General features: G+C 52.8%; 1 protein-coding gene across 3 annotated transcripts in view; it reads right to left on the reverse strand.

Moving 5' to 3' along the window:
• ANKRD11 (ankyrin repeat domain containing 11) overlaps positions 1-24,287 on the reverse strand; it is a 128,773-nt gene that overhangs the window by 26,338 nt on the left and 78,148 nt on the right. For all 3 annotated transcript variants that reach the window (XM_058846347.1, XM_058846348.1, XM_058846349.1), the window contains exon 3: positions 6,210-6,354. In XM_058846347.1, the coding sequence (XP_058702330.1) occupies positions 6,210-6,296 (87 nt within the window). In that variant the 5' untranslated portion in view covers positions 6,297-6,354. The remainder of the gene's footprint in view (positions 1-6,209; positions 6,355-24,287) is intronic.

Genomic DNA, 24,287 nt, shown 5'->3' on the forward strand with positions numbered 1-24,287 from the left:
TTTAGAGAGGCACAGTCCTGCTGTCTGCCCTGGCAGGTGGCCCCGGTGTCACAGGACTGCAGTGTCACTGTCACCGTGCGTGTCACTCCTTCCTCTTTCCGTGTCTGTGTGGAGCCCACAGCTCACCCGCAGGAGAAGGACACTCGCCCCAGGGGGATGTGTTTGCACGGCCCCAGCGCCGCTCTCCGGCGAGGATGAAGGAAATGGGTTGGGGAATCCCTTTTTTGGTAAAGCAAGAGAAACAAACCTGCCAGGGCTCTGTGGTGGGAGGCAGCCAAGGCACGCTCGGAGCCCCAGCAAGGGCAGCCCTGCTCGAGAGCAGCTGCCGAGCACCGGCCCCGGAGCGACGGGACAGAGCCCCCACAGCCAAAATAAACACTCCAGCATTTCCTTTAAACTCTCCAGATTGAAAAGCTTTTGACTTATGCTTTCTGAGGTGAACAAAAATAGTTCAGAATAACAAATGATGCCACTTGTACTGCTCTGAGGTGGCAGCGAGGCCAGGGAGCTTCCATCACCTGCCAGGAATGCCGCGTTGTGAGCAGGTAGCCTGCTCTGTCCTAGTTCTATGAGTCTATGAAATATTTTATCAAAAGAATAAAAGAAAATGTGTGTATTTCTCGAAAAAAAGCCACCAAATAAATAATGCACCTCTTTTCCACAGTGACCATTCACATTCTTAACTTTTCCTTATATCTACCTGAATAAAAGGCATCTCTGAACACTTCAGACAGGAGTCTGTGAGGTTCCTGCAGGGTGAAGCACTCAGGGCACCAAGGCTGTCAGAGTTCAAGAAGCATCTGGATGATGCTCTTAGACACACAGGTGGGTTTTCTGCTGGATTAATGCTGCCTGGGATCTCTGTGCACTCAGGAGTGAGAAAAAGGGCAGGACAGGTAAAATTGCAGCTCATTCTAGAAGTCTGAATCATGGAATTGGTTGGGTTGGAAAGGACCTTAAAGCTCATCTCGTTCCAAGCCCTGCCACGGGCAGGGACACCTCCCACTATCCCAGGTGGCTCCAAGCCCTGTTCAGCCTGGCCTTGGGCACTGCCAGGGATCCAGGGGCAGCCAGAGCTTCTCTGGGCACCTGTGCCAGGGCCTGCCCACCCTCCCAGGGAAGGATTTATTCCCAATATCCCCAGTGTCAGTTTAAAGCCATAGCTATTGCCACGTTGCTAAAATCTCCGTGCTGGAGGAGAGACAGAGTAGAGGAATTGTGAAAAATGTGAGAGCAGAGGTGAGCCCAGCGTGGCCCTGGCAGTGTCCGTGTGAATCCCAGCGCCGGGCACGCTCGGGCAGAGCTTCCTTTGCATCCAGCCCAAGGGCTGGGAGCTGCTGATCCAGTCAGCTCAGCACAATTAAATACCAGGCAGCGAAGGAAGCGGCGGCAGCGCCGGCACCGCTTTGAAGATTAATTCGTACAGTAGCACAATGATAACCTTTCCTACTAATTGGAGCAAGGAAGATCCAGACTTTGCTTCCCCCTGGAAAGCAGCGACCTGCTGGGGATGCCTGCAGCAGAGGGTGGAACATCAAGGCAGTTGGAGAGTCCAATTCCTGAAAGTTTTCGTTGTCTTATTTGAAGCTTTGCTTCCCTAATTATTTCCAATTCTGTAATGAAGAACGTCATCCTTTACTCGAGTAAAACCTGGTTTCATTTTTAGGTCTTCTCATGTTTAAAGGAAGCTCAGGCTCATCAGCATCAGGTTTCACGAATGGAACAAATCCAAATTAGAATCAAAAAATCCTGGAATGGTTTGGGTTGGAAGAGACCTCAAAGCTCAGCTCATCCCAACCCTTTTTGCCATGGGCAGGGACACCTTCCACTAGATCAGCCTGCTCAGAGCCCCATCCAGCCTGGCCTCAACATTGCAGGGAAACTTGTATGAACAGCCCTGTGTAAGAGCTGGGGCTCTCCAAGGCTGGGACAGGAGTTTGGGGACGGGGAAGAGTCAAGAGCTCAGCAGCAGCAGCAAGTTCCCCTTTGCAGGTGTTAATAAAAGCTGCCTTGGCAAAGGGGAGTCAGCAGCCACGAGTGCAGGAAAAATCCCCTCCTGCCACGTTACACTTGCAGCAGAGTTCCTGTATGAGTAACAACCCACCCTGAGCTACTCTTGCAAAAGTGAGAAGATGCATCACAAATCACTCTCAGCTGCTGTGCTTGGAGCACAAACCCACCAGGAACTGGCCCCAGCAGCCACCCAGAGCGAGATGCTGCAGGGTGGGGATGGAAGGGCTTCCCCCATCAGCACCACAGACCCTGATACCAATCTGCTCAGGGCACTTGTGAGACACAAACTGGCCAAAGGCCAGCCCTCAGAGCAAAAACAACCCTCTGGGGATTTCTGATGCAGATTTCTGCAAGATAGAGCCATTCAGATGGGACTCTGAGCAACCTGACCTCAGGGAAGGGATGAGATGAGCTTTAAGGTCCCTTCCAACCCAAACCAGTCCATGATTCTACGATTTACAAAGCCATGCAAAGAAATCCGTATTTCCAGCCCCGTCACCTCGCTCAGACAGAGCCTGACTTGCAGCCCAGCACTTATGCAGAGACTTGCACTTGCCAGCCATGGAAATCCCCAAAGCCCTTTGTTCTCCAAAACGAGCTCCAAGCATTTCAGGTTGTGATGTCAGTAAAAATTAGGCAGCAAGGAATAAAACCAGCCCGGGCAGCCTGGGAGGAGAAACCCAGGAGAGCTCCAAGGCTGGTGCCCCACATCAGACTCCTGCAGTGAGCAAACAACCCACGCTGCAAAAAGCAAATGCTGCCACAGAGGGACTTTCCCTGCACCAGTGGGTCTGTCCTGGCTCTGCCAGCACGAAGGGAGAGGGGGCAGAGGGTTCCCACTCTGCATTACAAAAAGGAACACATGCAGTTTTACCCAGAAAGCAACTGGATGTGGTGAAAACCAAACGATTCCCTAAATCTGGACCCCTTGTAGCCTTCCCAAAGCCAGGGTATGACACATACACACACAGAGAAAATTGCACAAAGTCTGAATTTGTGTGGTTATCAATGCTGCAATAAAACATGTGGAGCATGGAGGTGACTGGAGCTGAAGCCTTGTTCCTTTGAGCCTCAGGCACCAAAGTTTATAAGAAATATGACCCAGTGATGAGCATGGGCTGATTAACTTCACTGAAATGTCATCTCTTCAGTCACCCAGACACTCCTGCAGGTTTCACACCCCAGTAGGTGACTGTGCTGGACACAGAGCCCAGCACTCGCTCATCCAGTCTGGAAAGCCCGGGCAGCACAGCAGATCTCATGAAAACAGAAAAATAAGGACCACGTTCCCTTTTCTGAAAAGGGGAGAAGGGGAAGGAGAAAAAAAACCTCAAGTTTTTTTAACCTCTACCAGCTCCTACAAGCAAAAACTGAGCTAAGTGCTGTTCTGCTTGGTGCTCACTGCAGCAAAAATTCACTTTTGACTGTGCAAGAGGGAGCATTTCCCCATGAAGAGGCAAAGGCTGTGCTGAGCACACGGTGTAACCATGCAGCCAGGCCAGCCCCATCAGGAAACGCTTCTGGCAACTGATACAACGCTTGCTGCGGTGTTCTGCTCAGCCTAAGTCATGAGTAATCTCCTCCTGCTACGGGGATCTGTGGATCTAGACCAGAAAGGAGAATTATTCATATATGGCATGCAGATTTTTACAAAAGCCCTCAGGCTGAAGGGAGCAGGAGGAGCCTGGGGGCTGCCAGTGCCCGCCCTGGACAAGGCTTGTGCAGCCTTATAAGGGCTCCAGAAAGCCTGGGAGAAACAGCTCCTCATCCAACACCACGGAGCATCCAACGCCCTCAGACACGCTCCTTACTCCACTTCACTCTCAGGGCCGCATCCCACTGATTCCTAAATCCCTCCCGAGGAGGGGCAGAGAGCCTGGAGTTCCCTCCTGTCGTGAGCTCTGCTGCTGACAGGCAGCAGCTCACAGCCTCCTCCTCAGAGCAGGAGCCCTCTGGAGTAGGGCAGCTCCCCTGAGAGCCCAATACGTGATGGAGCACGGCACTTAGGTGTAAAAGTTGGTGATCACAGAATCCTGGAATGGTCTGGGTGGGAAGGGACCTCAAAACTCATCTTGTTCTACCCCCTGCCATGGGCTGGGACACCTGCCATTGTCCCAGGGTGCCCCCAGCCCTGTCCAGCCTGGTCCTGGACACCTCCAGGGATCCAGGGACAGCCACAGCTTCTCTGGGCACCTGTGCCAGGCCCTCAAAGGGAAGCATTCATCCCAATATCCCATCTAAACCTCTCCTCCTTCAGCTCAAGGCCAGCCCCCTGGTCCCCTGTGGTGCTCAGCCCACTGCAGCACCAGGACCCCCTCTCCATCTGCCAGAGCTGCAGAGCCCAGACATGTAAAGCCCATTTAATACTAAATTAATACTGATATTAAGGTCCCATTACAAGGAAAACACTTGGTTGGCACCACTTTGGCAGGCTGTGCCCGTGCCCACGGCGGGTCCCTGCGCACGACCCGGGCTCTGGCCTCCCTCTCCAGCCTCACAGGGAAGCTGTGCCCAGCCCCAGCTCGGCCCTTTGAACGTGTTGACAAAGGCAAGATAAATGCAAGGCAGCGCTTGCTGACAGGCAGGTACAACAGCGTCTGCAGGGAGGAGGTCGAAGTGCTTTTCCCCTGAGTCACTGCTCCAGCTCAGCTTCAGAATTAACCAGAAACAGGGCAAAAGCCACTCGGGCTGGAGCTCAGCTCAGCCTCTGGAACACAGGAGCCCGTGAGCGTCTCCTCTGTTGGAAAAGGCAGAATTAAAGGAGCAGAGACTCTGCCCTGTCCCCTCTCGGGCAGGCCTCTGAACGGGAGCAGGAATTGTGTCCTAGTTATTTAGCCAGCAGGAGATAACTCCGCTTCCCGGCGTGCCCCGCGCCGCTCGACAAACCTGCTCTGTAAATAACACGCAGCCTTTAAGCTGCCGGGAGTGGATGGAATAAAATGGGAGCTGATTCATATTCCAACTGATCCTCTCCCTCCCCAAGCACCTGCGCCAGCATTAAGCCTCTTACCCAGACCGAGCCTGTATTTACATATCCTGCACTGCCGGGCACAGCCTCCTCTGCCAGGGCAAATGTTGGCATCTTCCCGATGCTACCGGGCACCTGCTCCCCCTCCAACATCCCTAATCCCAGATTTTGTCCCCTCCTAGAAGCCCCATGCTGTCCCACAGCACTCCTGCACCGACCTGCACTTGCAGTGACACAGAAAGGGGAATGTGGCACGTGCCACCAAGGTGCTCCATAATCAAATCCTGGCCTGGGATTTTCCTGTTGGTTATTCTGTATTTTTCTCATTTTGTCACTAATATGAGCTCAGCCATACAAGGAGTTGCTGCCATCACTGGGGTGGGATTGCAGGGGAAGTGACGGAGCTGGGGCTCACCAGCTCACCGTCCTCAGCTTCAGCTCCCGGGCCAGGCAGAAACTCCCAGGGGAATGCTGAGAAACTGGAGCAAGGAGATGAAAGGGAAGTGGATGAGATTTGTTCCTTAGCAGAATTCAGCAGATGTAGGTTTTCATGTTTATTTAAAGGTAACATTTGCACAGTTTTCTGCACAGCTATGGACTGGAAATGACTGATACTGAGAAAGGGGGAAAAAGCTGAATGAGAGCAGACTGGGCTCATGCCTGGAGCAAAATGGGATGAAGAGGAGAAGTGTGAAGGTATTTATCCTTAAACTCAGATTTCATCTCAGTAGTTTCACCTAAGCCACGCCAAAAAACAGACAACACCTCAAATCAACTCTCAGAAGCAGCAGTTTCAGCAGAGCAACTCCTGGGCTGAGCCTGGTCCAGCCCTGCTGCTGGGGAAAGCCAGGCCAGCCGTGCTGACAAGGACCTGGATTTCCATCCAGAGGAGGAGAAGCTCCTCCCTCACCCAGCACACACTTGCACCATCACCACATCACTTAGGTCTTCCACAGCTTAGTGCAGAAACCCTTAAAAACACACAAAACTCGCAAAAGAGAATTTTCCAAAGCATCCCCTGCTGCCCAGCTGACTCGGGTCCAGGCGAGCAGAGCCACAGGGAAATAAACCCAACCCCATCAGCTGGCAGAGCACCAACACACCAATGTAAATCCCCAGATAAGAGCCCAGGAAAACCTCCTGCCATGGCAAACACTGCCATGGCTTCAAGACTCCAGGCCCAAAGAGCAGCATCCCCAAAGGAAGGCAGGTGGCCCGAACACGTTACCTTTTTCCCCGTTTGTTTCTCCACCATGTCGTTGCTGAGAGAGAAATCTTCTGACTGTGGTGTTTTAGAACACCCACCCTTGGGCATCGTTCTGCCTTCCTTACTTGATCTTCATTTATGCTGCCATCGCCTCATCATCAACCGTCTGTTGGGAGAGAGGAAAAGGGAGGTCAGACATCTCTAAAGGATCTCTCCACTGTGGGGGGCAAGACAAGGCACTTCCCGTGGGGATAAACCCCCTCCCAACCCCTGGATGGCTACACCAGGATGGCAGAGCACCCTGAAATGTGGAAAAAGCTCCTGCCACCTCCCACAGAGTAACAGAGGTGCTGCAAGGAGTCACACATGGAATCACACAGAGTCACTGAGCTTGGAAATGACCTCCCAGAACATCGAGTCCAACCTGTGCCCAATCCCAACTCTGTCACCAGTCCAGAGCACCAAGTGCCACGTCCAGGCCTTCCTTGGACACCTCCAGTGATGAGAACTCTGCCACCTCCCTGGGCAAACCCTTCCAATGCCTGACAACCTTTTCCATGAAAAAATTCCTCCTGACTTCCAACCTGAACCTCCCCTGGCACAGCCTGAGGCTGTTTCCTCTCATCCTATCGCTTGTATCCCGGGAGGAAAGGCCAGCTCCAAACTGGATCCTGCAGCTGCAGACACGGCTTGTCTCATACACAAGGAAAAGCCTAGAAGGGATCAAGTCCCACCAAAGAGCAACAGCCCTCCTGCTCTTCACCCCCAGCATCACCCCAAGCTCACATAAAGCTTCCTGCAGCTCTGTCCTGAGCAGGGACACGGGGACAGACCCCGGGCTGGGACAGCCCTGCACCCCAGCTTGCCACACTGAATTCCCAGACACACTTGCAGAACCAAACAAATTACAAAACCTCTGTTAAAAATGCACTTTTGGAAGCCGTTGCCGTAGTGAGATGGGAGCAGGAAGCGCGGAGGGCTCGGCGTTCCCAGAGAGGTTTTGTCACGGCTCCTCACCCTGTTCCTCACCTCGGCCTGGGAAAGCCAACCTGGAGAGGACAAAGCGCTCCTGCTCCTCGTGTGTTGCCTGGTTACAGGGCTGGAAAGACAACTGCCATGTGAAATACAGCGAGGCAGGAGCTGGAGCAGGGCTCAGGAACACCAGCTGCAGCCAAGGCCCTTTTAGGTGAACAAGAATATCTCCTCTCCCAAGACCAGAGGCTGGAAAGCATCAGTGCAATGGGATATCTGTGAGGAGTGACCCCCAGCAATCCCAGCCTGGGGCTGGAACGGCACAGACAGGAACTTTTCCCCATGTAATTGTCACCTGCCAGCTCTAAATTGCACCCACTTACAGCAGCAGCTCTGCAGAGCTACAACTGCAGGAAATTGTCCAGGGAGATGGGAATTCTCAGAGAGGAGAGAGAGAAGTCTTCTATTGAGAAGTTCCCTGGAAATCCCTTCAAAATTTCTGTTCCATTTATGCTTCAGAGGCCTTGGGACATTTTGGGTTTTGTTTTTTGTTTTGTTTTGAAAGGTGGTTCAGAGGCCTCAGCCCAGCCCTGAAACAGCACAAATTCCCAGCCCAAAGCAGCAGGCACAGACAGTGCTGGTGCTTCCAGCAGGACACTCTGCTTCCCAAGGCAGCTGATTCTCCAGCCCAGCTCCTCTGCCTGGGCTGTGGGAAGGTTATTATCCATATTTAGGAACAAAACCCCTCCTCGTGCCCCCTGCTCAACACGGGGACAGCTGAGCTTTGGGAGTCCACAGTGTCCCCTCCATGCTGAACATCCACTGGGTCCCTGCAGGAGCAGCTCCAGCCATTCCCAGCTCTGGGAATCTCTCTCTGCCAGGCATCATTAGCCAGCTGGGAAAATGTAAGAATTATTTCCCCTCGGTTTCTCTTACAGGGGCTCATTAAAGTGCAGGTACAGAAGAAAGAAGCAGAGGGACAATATTCCCTTCAAAATTCACTGCAAATCTAAGAGGTGGAAATGCAGAAGAAGTGCTGGGCAAGTGAAATTTATTTACACCTTGCAAGGGATATTAAACTAAAGCAGTTTCACCTCTGCTGCTGATGGGACTGGGCCACGCTCTGCTCCCACCAGCAGCCAAAACCCAAACCCACGTCACTGCCAGTGCCTTGCTCAAAGCACCCCATGACCTGCACACTGCCAGTGTATTCCCAAAAAAATCATGCCCACTCCCAAGTCTTTGTGGCTGCTTGTACCAGGGTAGGCACCTATTCACGTGGAGCTTCCAAAACCTGTTTAACTGAGAAAAGGCCAGACGGATGCCAGATTAATTCTGCGCCCCTTCTGTTCACGGAGCTGACTCATTACACTTGGAAAGCCGGCTGCCTCTCCGGGTAAACACAGCCCTGGCCTGTTCCACAGCTTGCAGGGAGTATCACATTTGCACAACAATTACCGACAACGACGCAGCCTTCGTTTCATTTTTAAGCACGTTTAATAAGTTTGTTTCATTTTTAAGCACGTTTAGTAAGAGTCAGAGCGGAGGCACAGATTCCTGGCTGGAAGAGCCTTCCCCAGCTCGAGACAGAGCATTTGCAGAGTGGCAAATCTAGGGCTGCAGAACGACAATTTGGCTTCAATCCCTCCTAATTCAGGAGCTGGATGAGCCACCCCTTTTCCACGATGCCCCTCTCAAGCTCAGCTCCCTACAGGAGGCAAGCAGCACCCTTCCTGTTTCACTAACAATTAACTCAGCTCCTCGGAGGAGCTGATCACATGTGGCTGCACAATACCAAGTGGGAGATGGAGTGAGCTCAACAGAATACAATCCCTCGTATTCCTCCAGGAAAACAAAGGAGCTGTTTACCCCTGGCCAGGGTCCAGTCCTGGCTGCGTGCACGGCCAGCCCGGTGCACAGCAGCCCCCCAGCCCAGCCACAGCAGACCCCAGTGCTGGAGAGGCTGCATCCCACACAAAGTGGTGAACAGAGAGAGGAGCCTGCCCTGGGATGGACTGGCCTGGGTATGGCAGCTCCTGCTGTTTCAGGATAGCAGGGAAGGCTCTGGTGGTCCCAGCCAGCCAAGAGAAAGCTGGGAGAGCAGGAATGACACCCAGCCCAGTCACCCTGCTCTGGACTGGGAAACATCCCGGTTCACTCTGCCCTGGGTGGGGGTCAGAGCCCCCACAGCATCCCAGAGCACCCTCCCAGAGGATGGAGGAACAGGACTCTGGAACACCATTAGGAACAGGGCTGGAGCTGTGCAGAATGAGCCTGGCTGGGAATGGCAGGGCTCTGCAGAGCCAGCCCCGGGCACACCCACCCACAATCACCCCCTGTCCCCTCAATGGGCCAAGGAAACAGTTGAAAATGGTTTTTATTTTGCCCAGGGCATACCAAGTCCAAGCCACACACTGAGACCAAACACGTCTGTGAAGGATCTCAAAAGGCCACGGTCCCAAAAGGGATGGAAGGGGAAGGGGTGTCATCATTGGAGGGAGGAGGAAGAGGAGGAGGATGAAAGCACTGCTGGCTTCAACCCCAGGACATCTGGGCAGCTGGGAGGCAGCGTGGGAGCAGTGGCACCCATTAGCCAGGACAGGCTCCCAGTGAAGGCAACGGGCAAACTGGGACAGGCACAGACGACAAGGACAAAGCCCATGGACAGACTCCAGCCCCAGCCAGACACCACCAACACTGGGCCTGACAGGAGAGCAGCTCCTCATTAACCACCCCTATGGACCCCAAGTACATTTAAACTTCCCATCCCTACCCCTCCTGCTTCATGGAACCAGTGAGCAACACCCCAACATCCATATGTGTGCTGTGGGCAGGGACACCTTCCACCGGACCAGGTTCCTCCCAGCCCCATCCAACCTGGCCTTGGACACTTCCAGAGATGGGGCAGCTTCTCTGGGCAACCTCCCCACGCCCACAGGAAAGAATAAAGAACATTTCCAGATGTATGTCCAAGGGGAGTGACAGCCTTTCCTGGTCCCAGCCCTCCTTCCCTGCCCTCCTGCAGAGCAGCCAAACTCCTGCCATTCAGTCTGAAGCCACAACAAATGAGCTCATGCCCACGATCTGTGCACTGGAGCCTGCCCATATCCCGCCAGCTTGGAGTAAAAAAGATTGTGGAGCTTTCCTTAAATGCCAGAATAGGAGGGAGTTGGCTGGATGCTCCTGCCCGTGCAAAGCCCCCGATGCAATTAGAGCCCCAGACATTATTTGCACAGATCCAACACGTTTGTTTGGTCTGAAAAGGTTGGAATAGGAACAAGCCTGTGAAAAATGAAAATTTTAATACTTCAGCCTCCTTTTAAGGACGCTGTCTTAAATCTTTGAAAATTGCCTTAGATTAAAAACTCACACCCACAATTTGACACTTGTCCCCCAGCTCTGGAAAGTAAAGGGAAAAAAAACAAGAGCTGATGTCTTTCAACACACAGAACCACTGAATCCCAGAATGGTTTGGGTTGGAAGTGACCTCAAAGCTCATCCTGTTCTACCCCCTGCCATGGGCAGGGACACCTCCCACTAGCCCGGGTTGCTCCAAGCCCTACCCAACACTTCCAGGGATAAGGCAGCCACGGCTTCTCAAAAGCACCATTGCCCCAGCCTCAGCTCACCAATGCATTCCCAGCACCTGCCCTGCACCAGGTTATCCTCCACCTGTGTGGCCAACATGAGCCACAGCTAGACCCTAAAGCTGCCTGTGAGCACCAGAAGGACGTGCAGTTTGGGGAACAAGGAACAATTGTTCTTTGTGCTCCAGCTCGGCTCCGGAAGAGCGAAGTCCATGGTTTTCCACAATGAGTACACACAGCCAGGAGCAGCAGGAGCCCCACAGACCTGCACAGCAAACACAGGTGGTTTCCTCAGCACCTGACAATGGGTAATCACAAAGATTAGCTATTAGAGAGATAGAGCAAGGTGCTAATTCTTACAGCCAGAACTGAAACCAAGGAGAACGGAGATCCCTCGTTTCCTGGGGCAGAGTCGGTGGGGAAGCGCTGTCACCTGGTGTCACAGCTGGGCTCATCCCAGTCTCACAGCTCCATCCTCACCTTCAACTCCACATCCTTCCTTACCCTGGGGACCTGTTACCTGGTCCTGGCTTTTGAAAGGGGATGTAGCTCCTCGTCAGTTCTTACAGATGACACATGTTTCTTCACCTCTTTGCTTCTCCTTTCCTGTTCTCAGTCATTACCTGGTCCCAAGTAACTGTCCTTTCTTCCACCTTTCCAAAATATTTATTCAGCCTTACCCCACATATCCTGACCTCCTGATATCCTGCAATGACTGGCTTGGGCAAGGCTTGCTGCTCTCTCAAACACACACCAGCCAAGTGAACTTCCTCAGCTGGAATCATGGAATGCCAGACTGGGACAGAAGGGATCTTAAAGCCCATCTCACTCCACCCTGCCATGGACAGGGACACTTTCCATACATTAGGTTACTCCAAACCCTGCCCAACCTGGCCTTGAACATTTCCAGGGAAGGGGCAGTCACAGCTGTTCTGGGCTACCTGTGCCAGGGCCTCACCACCCTCACCATAACAAAAGATAATGATCCTGCAGCCTAAGTTACTTTAGATTAAACTGAGTTAAATAATAACATTGAATTCCAGCAGCTTTTAGTATTTCAATCTTCTGTGGGACAGATGCCCCTCCCCAGAGCTCCTCAGGACCTGCAGAGAGCAACACAGTGGAGCAGCTGAGGCTGCACATGGATGTGCCCCCAGCTCTGCAAGGATCACCACAAAGATGATGCTCGTGACTTTGCTGGGCACCATGAACATCTCCAGGATGGCTCCATCACACAAACCCATCCCAGCCAAGGGGTTCAATTCAAACCACAACCCCACACCTGTGACCTGCCAGTGTCACCTCCTGCCCCAGCAAGAGGTCAGTGGTCTCCAATTCTGATAACATATTTCTATTGCACCGAGTGTTGCTATTTAACAGGATTATATTTGGAAATTTCTGCTAAACCACGCTGTGATTCAGAATCTTCCAGCTGGGACCATTCTCGGGAGACACAAAATCCAGACTAGAAGAGCCCTGACAGTGCCCTGCACCCACAAGCAGCCACTCCGCCTGTGTGGTTTCTCCGGGAGCAATTTTTCCCACAAACCCTTCCCTCAATTATCCGTACACAGCTGCCTCTGGTATTGCTCCATTTGGGGATGCTGCCGATGATCTGGTTCCCGGCCAAGTTACAAAACTGTACTTTGAGTCAGTGCTCCGTGCTGCGGTCTGGGAGCGGGATTAGCTGTGATGTGGAAACCTCCGGAGCAGCACATGGCCCTGCTGCAGCACTGATAGCCAGGGTAGGAAAGCTGGTCATGACACTGTTGTTCTCTCTGGGATGGCTCTGGATCACCAGCCCAGATCAAAACCTGCTGGAGAGGGAGGACTCTGAGCCTCTCCCATCTCTTCTCTGGACACCCATCAGGCTTCAGCCAGGGAAAAGCTGTAACCAGCTGTAATCTGCCAACACAGTCACGACCAGAGTTTCTGCACATCAACTTCCTTGAAACAGTGATCAACTCCACATGACTATTCCCAGTGCTGCTGCACATGGGAGGAGAAATGCAGCCCAAAGTACCCAGCATAAAGAGAACAAGGGAGAAGTGTGATGCTGGTGAGCTGAGAAGTCCAAGGAGGATGAAGCCTTCACCTGCAGCTCACCAGGACGCAAGTGGGATCTTTGAAGGTCCTCCAGCTGGGAAAGATGGGGATCCCCCAGGGCTGCTTTATCCTGGCAAAATGAGAACACCACAGATCTGCAGAACCAGCTCCATTCCCAGGATAGTTTGGGGAGCTGGGCTCTGCCCCTCTGTGCCCAGCACGGAGCCGTGGCTGCGGCTTCCAAGCACAGCTCAAGGGGGTCAGGAGCATCAGCCAAGCCCCAGGAACGAGCCAGACTCCATTTTCAAGACAGAGAAACAAGTGAGCACAGACAATTCCTGACCATCATGGACCAAAGGGTGACAGATGAAGCAGCAGCGGCTGTCGGTGCCCCGTCAGCGACCTGCGTCACCCACCCCGTGGTGGCACCGGGGACGTGGGGCTGGCAGGGGCTGCTGGCTCGCTCCACTCCCTCCTCAGCCAGGCTGAGGATCCTCTGTGCTCCCACCTGGGCATGGTCCATCTTCCCACTGCTGTCCTGTCCCAAGGGGAGGCTGCAGGACCAGCATTGCTCCTACAGGAAGCTCATGGCAGCTCTGGTGAGTCCCATCTGCTGCTCAGCTGCACAACAGGAAGGCTCGGGAAGGGAGCAGGATCAAGGATGCGTTTGGACTCATTTTTGGTTGTTTAAATGAACACAGGCATCACCGTTCTGTGGCCTCATCACTGACAACTCTGTGCCTTGTTTGCCCCTGGGCACTCAGAATTGGCTCTGACATACCACAGCTGAACAGAGACCTGGCCCTGGGAGTCTGGGCTGCCTGAATTCCATGAATACTCCGTATTCCCAGTGTCCATCTCCGGACACACACGTGCACATGGACACACCTGCACGGACACACACACACACATTTCATGGACACACAGCCCCCAGTAAAACCCAGCTGAGACTCACTGCAGTCCTGCTCAATTTTGGGTATCACTGGGTCCACATCTAGGACAAGAAACAGCCATAACTACAAATAAACCACCAGACTTAAGTGCTTAAACCCGAGAGGAGCCCACAACCAAGCATGTTCATTACATGAGAAAGAAACGAAAAATATTTTACAAAAGATGCCATGACCATTGCAACAGGGTCCTTCAAGTCAAGGAGACCCCCAACTGAGGGCTCTGCAATACCAGCTACCCCCCAGTGAAATCCCTGCTTGAGCCTCGGGGGATTTGGACAAAAGCCGTGGGATGTTTGTGTTTATATCTGGTTTCAGTCCACGATGTCGCAACAGCCAAGTAACATCTTCTCCCAGCTGTGAGCAGGAAAATCCATGGTAATGGCAGCAAAACATTCCTCATTCTCCCATTCTTGCATAATTCTTCCCAGGACCCCTCTTTCCATCTCAGCATCCTCGTGCTTCCTCCCAGTGTGGGAACCTCAGAAACATTTTGGTGGATTCAGGAACAAGGTCTGAACAGAACAAATCTCACACAGGGCCCTGAAAGCATCAGGCTGTGGGGAAAACCCAGCACAGAACTCCAGTTCTCACACTCTTATTTGGGGTCTGCAAACACAGGAGTTTTGTTTTCCTCTTTCTTTTTTCTCACTGAGGCCAGTGGCTTCCAGATTCCAGACTCGCATTTGATCCACGTACAGAACACTTTGCAGCAGCACTGGGATTTGTTTGCCATGCTACTGTCAGCTTTTAAATGACAGAGCAACAACTGAATAGACATGGACAGAAGGAAGGCCAGGTTGGACAGGGCTTGGAGCAACCTGGTCTAGTGGAAGGTGTCCCTGACCATGGCAGGGGGTGGTTTAAGGCCCCTTCCCACCCAAACCATTCCATGATTCGATGAAAAGATTGATTCAAAGCTCACATTAAACCAGAATTCTCTAAGCATGGAAGGCACCTGGGGAGATGAGGAAAAGCCTGGGCCATGAGAAATTCCAGCCTTGTGCCAGAGCAGCGCTCGGCAGGGAAGCCCTTCTCCCAAGCACACCACGCACCACGGAGCAGCTCGGCGCCGCGCCAAGGCCGGGCAAGCACCGGGCTCCAGCCAGATTCACAGCTCCATGCAGGCAGGAGGGAAGGGCAGGGAAAAGCTTCCATGCACATTTCTGGGCTCACTCAGAGCTGGCTCCCCTCGTCCTCAGCTGCTGGTGAGAACTGTCACCACACTTTTTGTACCACTCCGAAAGCCACGGTGGCTCCCTGATACCAAGAGTGGATTTGCTGATTGTTTCAGCTCGAGCTGGAAGCTGAGCTCTGGCTGGAGCTGTGCTGCTGACGACAGCCCATCGCTACTGAACGAGCTGTGTGACAGGAAGGCGCTTGCTGTGCTTCCGTGGGGCTCTGTGTGCCACAGCCAACACGGGAAACGCAAATCCTGAGCTCCTCCGAGCAAACCACGCAGCCTCTGCTGCCAGGTGGATGGGGAGAAGCACTTTGCCCGTTACCTTCATCACTCCTGCCCATCTCGTTCCAGGAGCCAAAGCTCCTGCCCGGTTTTCCCGCTGCTGGTGCGGCAGGAGGTGGCTCTGGCACGGTGGTGCCAGGAGGCTCAGCCTGGCTCAGCTCTGTGCCAGGACCCTGGCTGGACACACGTCACAGCCGAGGGGAAGGGGCCATCCTGGGCCAGGGGCCGGCAGGGGAGGTTTGGGCACGGCACAGCCCTGCTGCTCCTCTGCAAACAGTCAAAGCAAGATGAATTCTCCACAAAGCTGCAGCTTTCCATCTCCCAAATCACACAGCTTTTGAAGGAGTTCTATTGTGTATAAAGACACAGGAATGCATTTATCAAAAAGGCAATGTTCTTGTGTGGGGAAACTCCTTTTTCTCTGCAGAGCTCTCGTTGAAGGTACCATTGGAGCAGGAGCAATGGAGAGCTGTAACAACACTAACAGCTTTTTCTCTAAGGACATGAGTCCCCAAAAACACAAACCTGAGAGCCTCTCCTGATTTTGAGCCCAATCAAATGACACAAGGCCTCTGGTAGAAAAATTTGTTATAAAGTTTTTGCTTCAATACTGGCCAGAAACTGAGCACACCCAAAGAGGTTGTGGATCCTCCATCCCTGGAAGTTCACGGCCAAGCTGGCCAGGGCTCGGATCAACCTGCTCCAGTGGAAGGTGTCCCTGCCCATGGAACAGGGTGGGATGAGATGAGCTTCAAGGTCCCTTCCAAACCAAACTATTCCATGACTCCATAACTCTAGGAACACCTGGAGCAGCTGACCAGACACGTGCTGTGGTGCGACACGTGTGGCCCTGTGGATGTCCACAGCAAACCCAGGAGCCCCAGCATCTTCCAAAAGGCAAAGCTCAGACAACACATACGTGTGGCAAATTGGGGGAAAAAAACCCAACAGATTCTCTGCCGCCTCCTTCTCTTCCTTAAAAAGCAAGGTCTGTCTCCCAGCTGCCTGCTGGATCCGCCTGCCTCCCCCAGGCTGAGGAGCCCGGGGTGAACACGTGGCACTTGGTAGCAGAATTCAGAGAAGGGAGGGATCAAAGCCAGCCTTTGTGACCCTGGTGGGGGGGGAAAACAAGCTGGGAGTGACAGGTACCTCTACCCCAAGAGCAACCCAAAGCCAGGCTGCAGCACACCAAAATAACCCAGCAAGGGACCCGCAGAGCCAAGCCTTGGAGCAGGATCATGAGGATCCAGGTTGGAAGGGAACAACAGGAGCAGTGCTATTTACTCCTGGTTCCCAGGTCTGTGCCAGGCTGACGTGGCACACGTGCTCCCAGCAGGATCACAGCAAGCAAAGGGGAACCACAGCCTGGAGAGCTGAGCACAGCCAGCTTCTCCCTGGGACCTGAGGACTGAACCTTCTCAGTGGAACCCTGGCAGAGCCTGGCTCAGGAGCACACAGCCACACTGAGCAAATGCTGCTGGTGTCCATGGAGGGCTCAACCCCAGGGGCCTCAGGAGCAGGACAGGAGTGTCAACCTTTGAGTTCTGTGCTCTTGGTTCTGTCCTTTACCTGTGTGGTGAATTAGGGTACAGAAAACAACCCAGCCACGACTTGTCCCAAACTGATTTGCCCCCCTGGGCCAAGCCAGTGGTGAGGGAGATGGGAATGTTGGAGCTGCAGTTCCCAGTTCACTGTGAAACTCATCCATCTCTCCAGAGAATCCCACAGGCTGAGCAGCTTCACTGGACACCTCCTGACTGGAACCTGCCCAGCAGAGCCTGGCCAGCTCTGAGCAGCACTGCCCTGTCTCCAGGAAAACACCGAGGTTCATGTACCACACACCTGGCAGGGGGATGCAGAACTCAGGACAAGCAACAACAAAACACCTGAATTCACCAATGGGCTCCAGGTGATCCCACCACGAGCTCCACAACCTGCAGGAGCAACCCTGGAATTTCTTCCTTGGGCTGCTGACCTACTAAACTGGTTGGAATCGGCATTGCCAAACACTCCACGTCAGAAAGGGGTTTAACAGGCTGGAAAGGGGTTTTACAGCCTGGAAGGGCTTTTACTGCCTGCACGCTCCGTGCTGGCTCTGCAGGGAGCTTTTCTCGTGGCCGGGTACGCCCCAGCTCCCTCGGAGCTCTGTTTGCCCACGCCAGCAGCCGGCTGCCCCGGCTGTGCAAACACCGGCCCCGGGAGCCGCCGGCACCGCCGCAGTATCGTGGCAACGTGGCTGAAGCCGGCTTTGCAAACTCACCAAGTGTGCAAATTAATTTCATTATCCGCTCTTGCACATCATGAGGAGGGAAAACAAATAACCTGCCCGAAAGTACATTCTAGTAATTATTAACACGGCGTCAGCGGAGCCTGGGGGAGCGGGAGGAGGACGGGCCAGGAGGAGAGCCTGGCACTGGCTGGCCGCCGGAGCACTCGGCATTGGGACTTGGTAAATGGAAAATCCAGCTTCGTGCTGCCTTTGTTCCCTGTTTAGCCCAAGGATTCTCCATGTGCTTGGCTGCACCTAGATGTTCTCCAAGCAGTAAAACTGACCATCCCAATTCCTCCCCAGCAAAGCTCTTGGCTTCCATTTGCTTCTGCTTTCACAGAATCGCTGAGATTAGAAAAGACCTCCAAGACCAGCAAGTCCAAGCTGTGACTGATCCCCACCCTGTCACCAGACCAGCACACCGAGTGCCACATCCAGGCATCCCTCGGACACCTCCAGGGATGGGGACTCCACCAGCTCCCTGCCAGTGACTGACAATCTCTACCATAAATTCTTCCCAATGTCCAACCCAAGCCTCCCTTGCACAATGTCCCTCTTCCCCCACAAACACTCTGGAGCACCCCGAGCTGTCAGGGCTGTACACAAACCTTCTCTGCCCATGACTGAGTGTGCACAGAGTCTTCTGATTCCTATTTTATTTTACAATAAAAGCCTCCTTCAGCTTGGCAGTGATGCTACTCTGTCCCATAAATCTCCATTTCCTCCAAAAACGAGAGCAAACCCTGAGATTTAATACCCTGTAGCACATGATAATTTAATCCAGTGCTGCATGCATGGATTACATGACCCCTTCCCCATCATGACAGGCACAAGCCTCATGCTACGGCAAAATACGTTTATGGAGCTGGAATTTTTGCTTTAGGATTCACACAACAACCTCTACTCTTAGAAATCCAAGCCACTCCCATGTCCCCATGATGATGTGGCTGTAGATGACAGTGAACCCCATGGGCTTGACCCCAGCAGAAAGCTGCACCTCTGAACGCTGCACCTCTGCCAGCAATTGAGGAGATCCCTCCCTACCTGCTCTGGCTGCCTCCTGGAGGGCACTTGGAAAACACCTTCTGAGGCTCCCAGTTTGGGAAGATTTAGTTTAATCACAGAAAATTGAGAGGTTCTCAGTTTGGAGGATAGGAGAGCAGAGCACTCTGAACCTACCAAAGCCAGGCTGGACATGGTTTGGAGGAGGGTGTCCCTGTCCATAGCAGAGGGTGGAACAGGAGGATCTGCAAGATCCCTTCCCACCCTTCCCATCCCATGATTCTGTGATTCTACAGCAGGGCTGTGGCAGAGCTCCAGCAAATCTTCAGGCATTATTAGTAAGCCATTAAGAGACACTGTCAAGACAGATAGGCTTTGAGATTGCTTTCCAAGGCAGTTGTCAGGGATTTGGGGATGCACCAGGTGCTGCAGCAGCAGCTCTATTTTCCCTGTAAGCAGCCTGTCACATGAGCACTGCTTTAAAAGGGACCTCACAGCAAGAACCCAAGATTTTTCCAAGGTGCAGCCACATCCTAAACCCGGCCTGGCATTGCACCATGGCGATGTGACTTAGTCAGAGCCTGGTTTGGATGAGATTCCTGTACAAACCTGTTCCCACAGGAGCACTCAGCTCCCTGCAGGCACAGCCCCCGACCCAGGGCTGCTGATTCACCAGACGGGCTCCAGCACCAGATGGGCACCAGAGCCTGTGGATCCATCTGCACCCTCCGTCCTCACTGTGCCTTGTTTTCAGCAAGGAAGATCCAGCTGCATATCCACAACACTTAAAACAAACTCCCCAGTGGTTCCCAGAGCTTTTTATCCCCCACTTTCTTGAGAATATCAATACAAACAGATCTGCACAGAAATTCTTTCATCTTCTTCTACTGGCCAAGGGCTCCCTGTGCTGCTCGGCAAGGCTGGAGAGCGTGGTGACCATCAAGGGCTTCCCCAGCTTTCCTCCTCCTCCTCCTCCTTTTCCTCCCCCTCCACCAAGAGATCACAAACCAAGCTGTGGCTCCTCCTGGAACCTACGTGCTCCATGCACACAGAATCCCAGAGCCATTGAGTTTGGAAAAGACCTCCAAGACCCCCACCTTGCTACAACCTCCATGGGATCTTTGAGCTCCATTTCCACCCATTCCCCTCCCTCACTGCCCAGCTGTGAAGGTACAGGTCCCCACTGGCCAAATCCAAAGGTATTTTCACATTCCCCTCTATTTCCAAGCAGTTTCTGTATGACTCACACACTGTCACAACCTATTTTCCCTGAGTTAAGTTGAAGTGCAGGGATTTGAAGTCAAGTCATCCATTCATGTTGTATTTTCTCCTCTTTCCCTCTCTTCCTCAAGACCTCCCCCAACAGATTTTCCAAAACTGCTCTGTATATCCCTATTCTGCTGGACCTGGCCACATGGTTTTACAGGAACAGCATTAACCAACACATTTACTCCTGCTTTTTGGTTTTATGGGTTTTTCTCTTTTTTTAAATGAGCAGTACAGTTTTCCATAGTCTAACTGAAATCAAAGATCATCCACAACACCATTTCCACCCTCTTTCATTTAAAGACACACTCAGCATTTCTCAGAGAGCAGAGGCAAGACCTTCACACCATGAAAGGGGCGATTTTCTGCCTTTCTAACGTTAAAAAGCACCTGTTTCTAGGTCTGGGCCATAACACACTGTCCCTAAGTGTGTGTGTGAGCAGGGAACACTGCAGGTCCAGAGCTGGAAGCAGCTCTCCAATCCCTCGTTACTCTGGACAGATGGAAATTGCTGGATCAGGACACTTCCACCTGCTGGTTTTCTCTTCCAGCCTTACTTTTTTGCATCTTTACATCTTTTTGCATTTTTAACATGTGACCAGCCTTAAGAAGCTGAGTTCTGTCCTCATTTTAGTGCGAGCTCGCCACGCTGCTGCTGCCATCAGCCCAAGGGTGTGAGTCACAACCCAGCCTGCACATGAAGAGATTTATTTAAAATTCCAGGGAAAATGTTAACGCCTCGGTGCCGTACAGGGAAAGTCTATCCCAGCCCATCCCACCCACCGTGCTGCACCAGCCCCATCACCTGGGGTGGGTGTGCTGAGCCATCAGAGAGCAAAGCTGGAGCTGGAAACATCTCCAGCAGCTACCCCAGCACACAGGGGCTTCACTCTTTCCATTCAATCCCACTTTCTATGCAAAAGGGAACAACTGCATGAAGTCCAAGGAAAACTCCATGTACAATTATCCCCAATGTGCTCTGAGCACAAGTTCCCCTCCAGGCAGTCATGGCAGGCTCAGGTTTAAAGGATGCCTGAATGTAGCCCCCGTGTAGGAATTACACCTGCCAGCAATCTATAAATAATTGTAATTTTTACTCATTTTAGCAAATCCTAAAATTGCCTCTCAGTGCTCAAAGGGGCCCATAAGAAACACAGGGACAAACCTTGCAGGAGGGGCTGGTGCAACAGGACAAAGGGTGATGGCTTTAAACTAAAAGAAGAGAAATTCAAATCAGATATGAGGAAGAAATTCTCCCCTGAGAGGGTGGGGAGGCCCTGGCACAGGTGCCCAGAGAAGCTGTGGCTGCCCCTGAATTCCTGGAAGTGCCTGAGGCCAGGCTGGCCAGTGGAACAAGATGGACTTTAAGGTCCTTCCAACCTAAACCATTCCATGATTCTGTGACGATTCCATACTGATGCTGCATGGTGGGACTTGAGGGCCAGGCCTCCAGTTCCCACCTCCAGGCTAATCCATCACTTGCCACAGGTCAAACAGCCCTTCCCTTCCCTTCCCACAGCACAAGTGACAAACTCGTTAAGGCCACACATCAGCCGTGCCTGGTTCAAATGCCACCGGCCAACAGACCCATCCAGTGACACTGCCCCACCAGGAGCCATCAGAGAGGGTTCTCCAGAGCCTCCTGCTCCTGCCACAGGACCTGCTGCATCCCAGAGCATTCCCAAGGCCAACCCGGGCAGCAGAGCAGCCTCCTGCAGCTCCTGGCACATGGATCACACGCTCTGGCTATTCCAGGCCTCCATCCCTGCAGCCACCTCCTGGGGCCGGTGGGGATGGTCACGACTCATGTTGGTCTCTCTAAGCCCTTTCACCTCAGAGCCTCGTGACTGGGATTGAGCCAAGAGATTAAAACCAGCTTGTGAAACACAGAGTGTGATTGTTTCCTTCAGCAGGGTATGGACAGACTGGGACATGGACAAAGCACGCGGCTCCCGATGCCGGGGGCTTCCTGTGAAACTCAGGATGTCACAGGTGCCACGCTGTGCCAGGACACACTGGAGCTGTGCAGGACAGGCAGTGCTTCCCTGCCACACTGAGCTTTGCACACAGCACATCCCACAATATCCCGTATACTGGGACATACTGGAAATTCTGGCATTGGAGTAACAGCAAAACCTGGCTTGTTTAGTCCACTGCTAAGGATGCACAACAGCAAATCAAACCACAGAATCCTGGAATGCTCTGGGCTGAAGGGACAATAATCTCATCCCACCCCTGCCATGGGCAGGGACACCTTCCACCAGCCCAGGTTGCTCCAAGCCCTGTCCAATCCAGCCTTGGACACTTCCAGGGATCCAGGAGCAGCCACAGCTTCTCTGGACAACTCGTGGCAGCCCCTCACCACCCTCACAACACCCTCATCCCATGGGAGCACCTTTTGCTGTCCCACTGCAGCCAGTCCCTCCACCCCACAGATGAAGGATGTGGGGACCAAGCACTATTTGTAGCAGGTTTTACTTCCAAAAAGGCCGGTCCAAACCAGCTCATGAGGATGGGGATGGCTCCGGCCACCCTCTCCCACCACAAATCTTGCAGATGCTCTGCTCTTGCTGAGATGAGAACCAGGGAATTTTTTTCCCCTTGCTTTCTAAAAAGCACCTGAGGAACACGTTTAGTTTAGTGCAGCCTGGAAGGACCAGCTCAGCACTTTGGACACCCAGCAAAGGCATCGATTAGGAGCAGCTTTGCACACTAATTGCCATCAGAAGTGCTCCTCCCCTCCCCTGGAGCCGGGCCCTGAATGGGGGCATTGTCTGGGGGCAGAGCAGCTCTCCAGCCCCAGCCCCTGCACACGGGACCCTGGTGCTTCACAGGAACAACAAAATCCCAGCAGAAGTCCATTAGCATCCAAAGGGAGGAGACTGAATGGATCACAAGGATTCTTTGGAAAGTAAGAGTGAAACGAATGCAGTAAAATGCCACTTTTAAGTGATGCTCATTGTCCAAATTAAACCATCAGCAGCAAAGACCTTGACTCTCCCAACGCCTTCAGTGCAGGACATGCTGCCGAGCCCGGGAAAGAGGCTGTTAGGAATTTTAAGCCCTGGACTTGTCCCAAGTATGGATTACTCCATTTCTTTGCGAGCACTTGAACACTCTGAGCTATATTTGGATTCCCAGAACACAAGCTCAAACCTCCGGGAGGGTGTTCGCGGCTGCACCCCCTGCCACATGCAGGTCCCCATGTCACCCACACATGGGACAGGCGCTGTGGGAGCTCTCAGATGTCCCAACAACCCAGAGGGGATGGCAGCAGAGAGCCCAGCACTCTCCCCTGGCAGTGGGAAGCCCTGTCCTGTCCCTCCAGCCCCTTATCCAAAGCCCCTCTCCTCTTTTACGAAGCCCCTTGGAGGCTCCCAGCCCAGTGATCGGGTTCAGAGCCTGCCTGCTCCAGGAGAGATCCCTGATCCCAAAGCACCTTCCCAGCCCCGCTCCTTGCAAACCCTGTGCTGCTGCTCACCCCCAGCTGTTGGCTGTGCCTGGCTATTTTTGCACAGCCTACAGAACAAAAATATAGGGAGCTATGTTAGGTGAAGGCTTGCACTGTTCACGGTGTGATGACAGCCAAACTAGGTCAAGCCTTAGCCAGATTCCTTTAAAAAAGGAAAGGAAAAAATAATCAGTGGGAGAGCAGCAAACTCCCAGGGAAAAAAAAATGCTTGTGAACATCTACAATACATGCTGTGCACTAGATGACTGGGGCAAAAACACATCTACAGCTACATCTTTCTGTAGTTTAAATGGTAGATTTTTAATTTTTGTATCTTTTTAAGGACATTAACATGCTTTGAACTGCAAAGAAGATATTCCACGTGCATTTAATATACTGACTTAAACCAAAATAAAGTTTTTACCTATGAACTATAACCTGGTAGCCCATTTTTGGTGTAGGCTGTGGGCAACTTGATTGTATTCCACAGCTTCTCCAGTATGAATAAAGCTATTCTCCTGCTGCTCTGGGAGCAGGAGCTGGGCAAGTAAGAGGATCCCAGTCCTGGTGAGAAAGGCAACTTGATATCATTGTCTACAAGGGGAGAGGAAGGTAAATGGCTTGAATTTCTATTCCAGAGGACCAACTCCCACTAGAGATTGTGTCTTGCTGGGTCTGAGAGGGCTGGGGTGTCCAGCCTGGAGAAAAGAAGAACCTGGAGAGACCTTAGAGCCCCTTGCAGGGCCTAAAGGTGCTCCAGGAGAGCTGGAGAGGGACTTTGGACAAGGGCCTGGAGGGACAGGACACAGGGAATGGCTTCCACTGCCAGAGGGCAGGGCTGGACGGGATATTGGGAAGAAATTCTACCCTGAGAAGGTGCTGACAGTTGGACTGAGCTTGGAGCAACCTGGGATGGTTGACAATGTCCCTGCCCATGGGACAGACAGCAGAAACCTGCCCTGGGCCTGGACTGTCACCTCCTGGCAGAGGAAACTCTGAGCTCACAACCCTGCACAGGCTCATGGCAATGAGGAACTGGATGATTTTAAAACACCTTCACGTTCCCAGGCTTAGTTAAACGTGCCAGATAA

The sequence above is a fragment of the Poecile atricapillus genome, chromosome 10 (assembly GCF_030490865.1).
Source record: "Poecile atricapillus isolate bPoeAtr1 chromosome 10, bPoeAtr1.hap1, whole genome shotgun sequence".
Taxonomy (NCBI): domain Eukaryota; kingdom Metazoa; phylum Chordata; class Aves; order Passeriformes; family Paridae; genus Poecile; species Poecile atricapillus.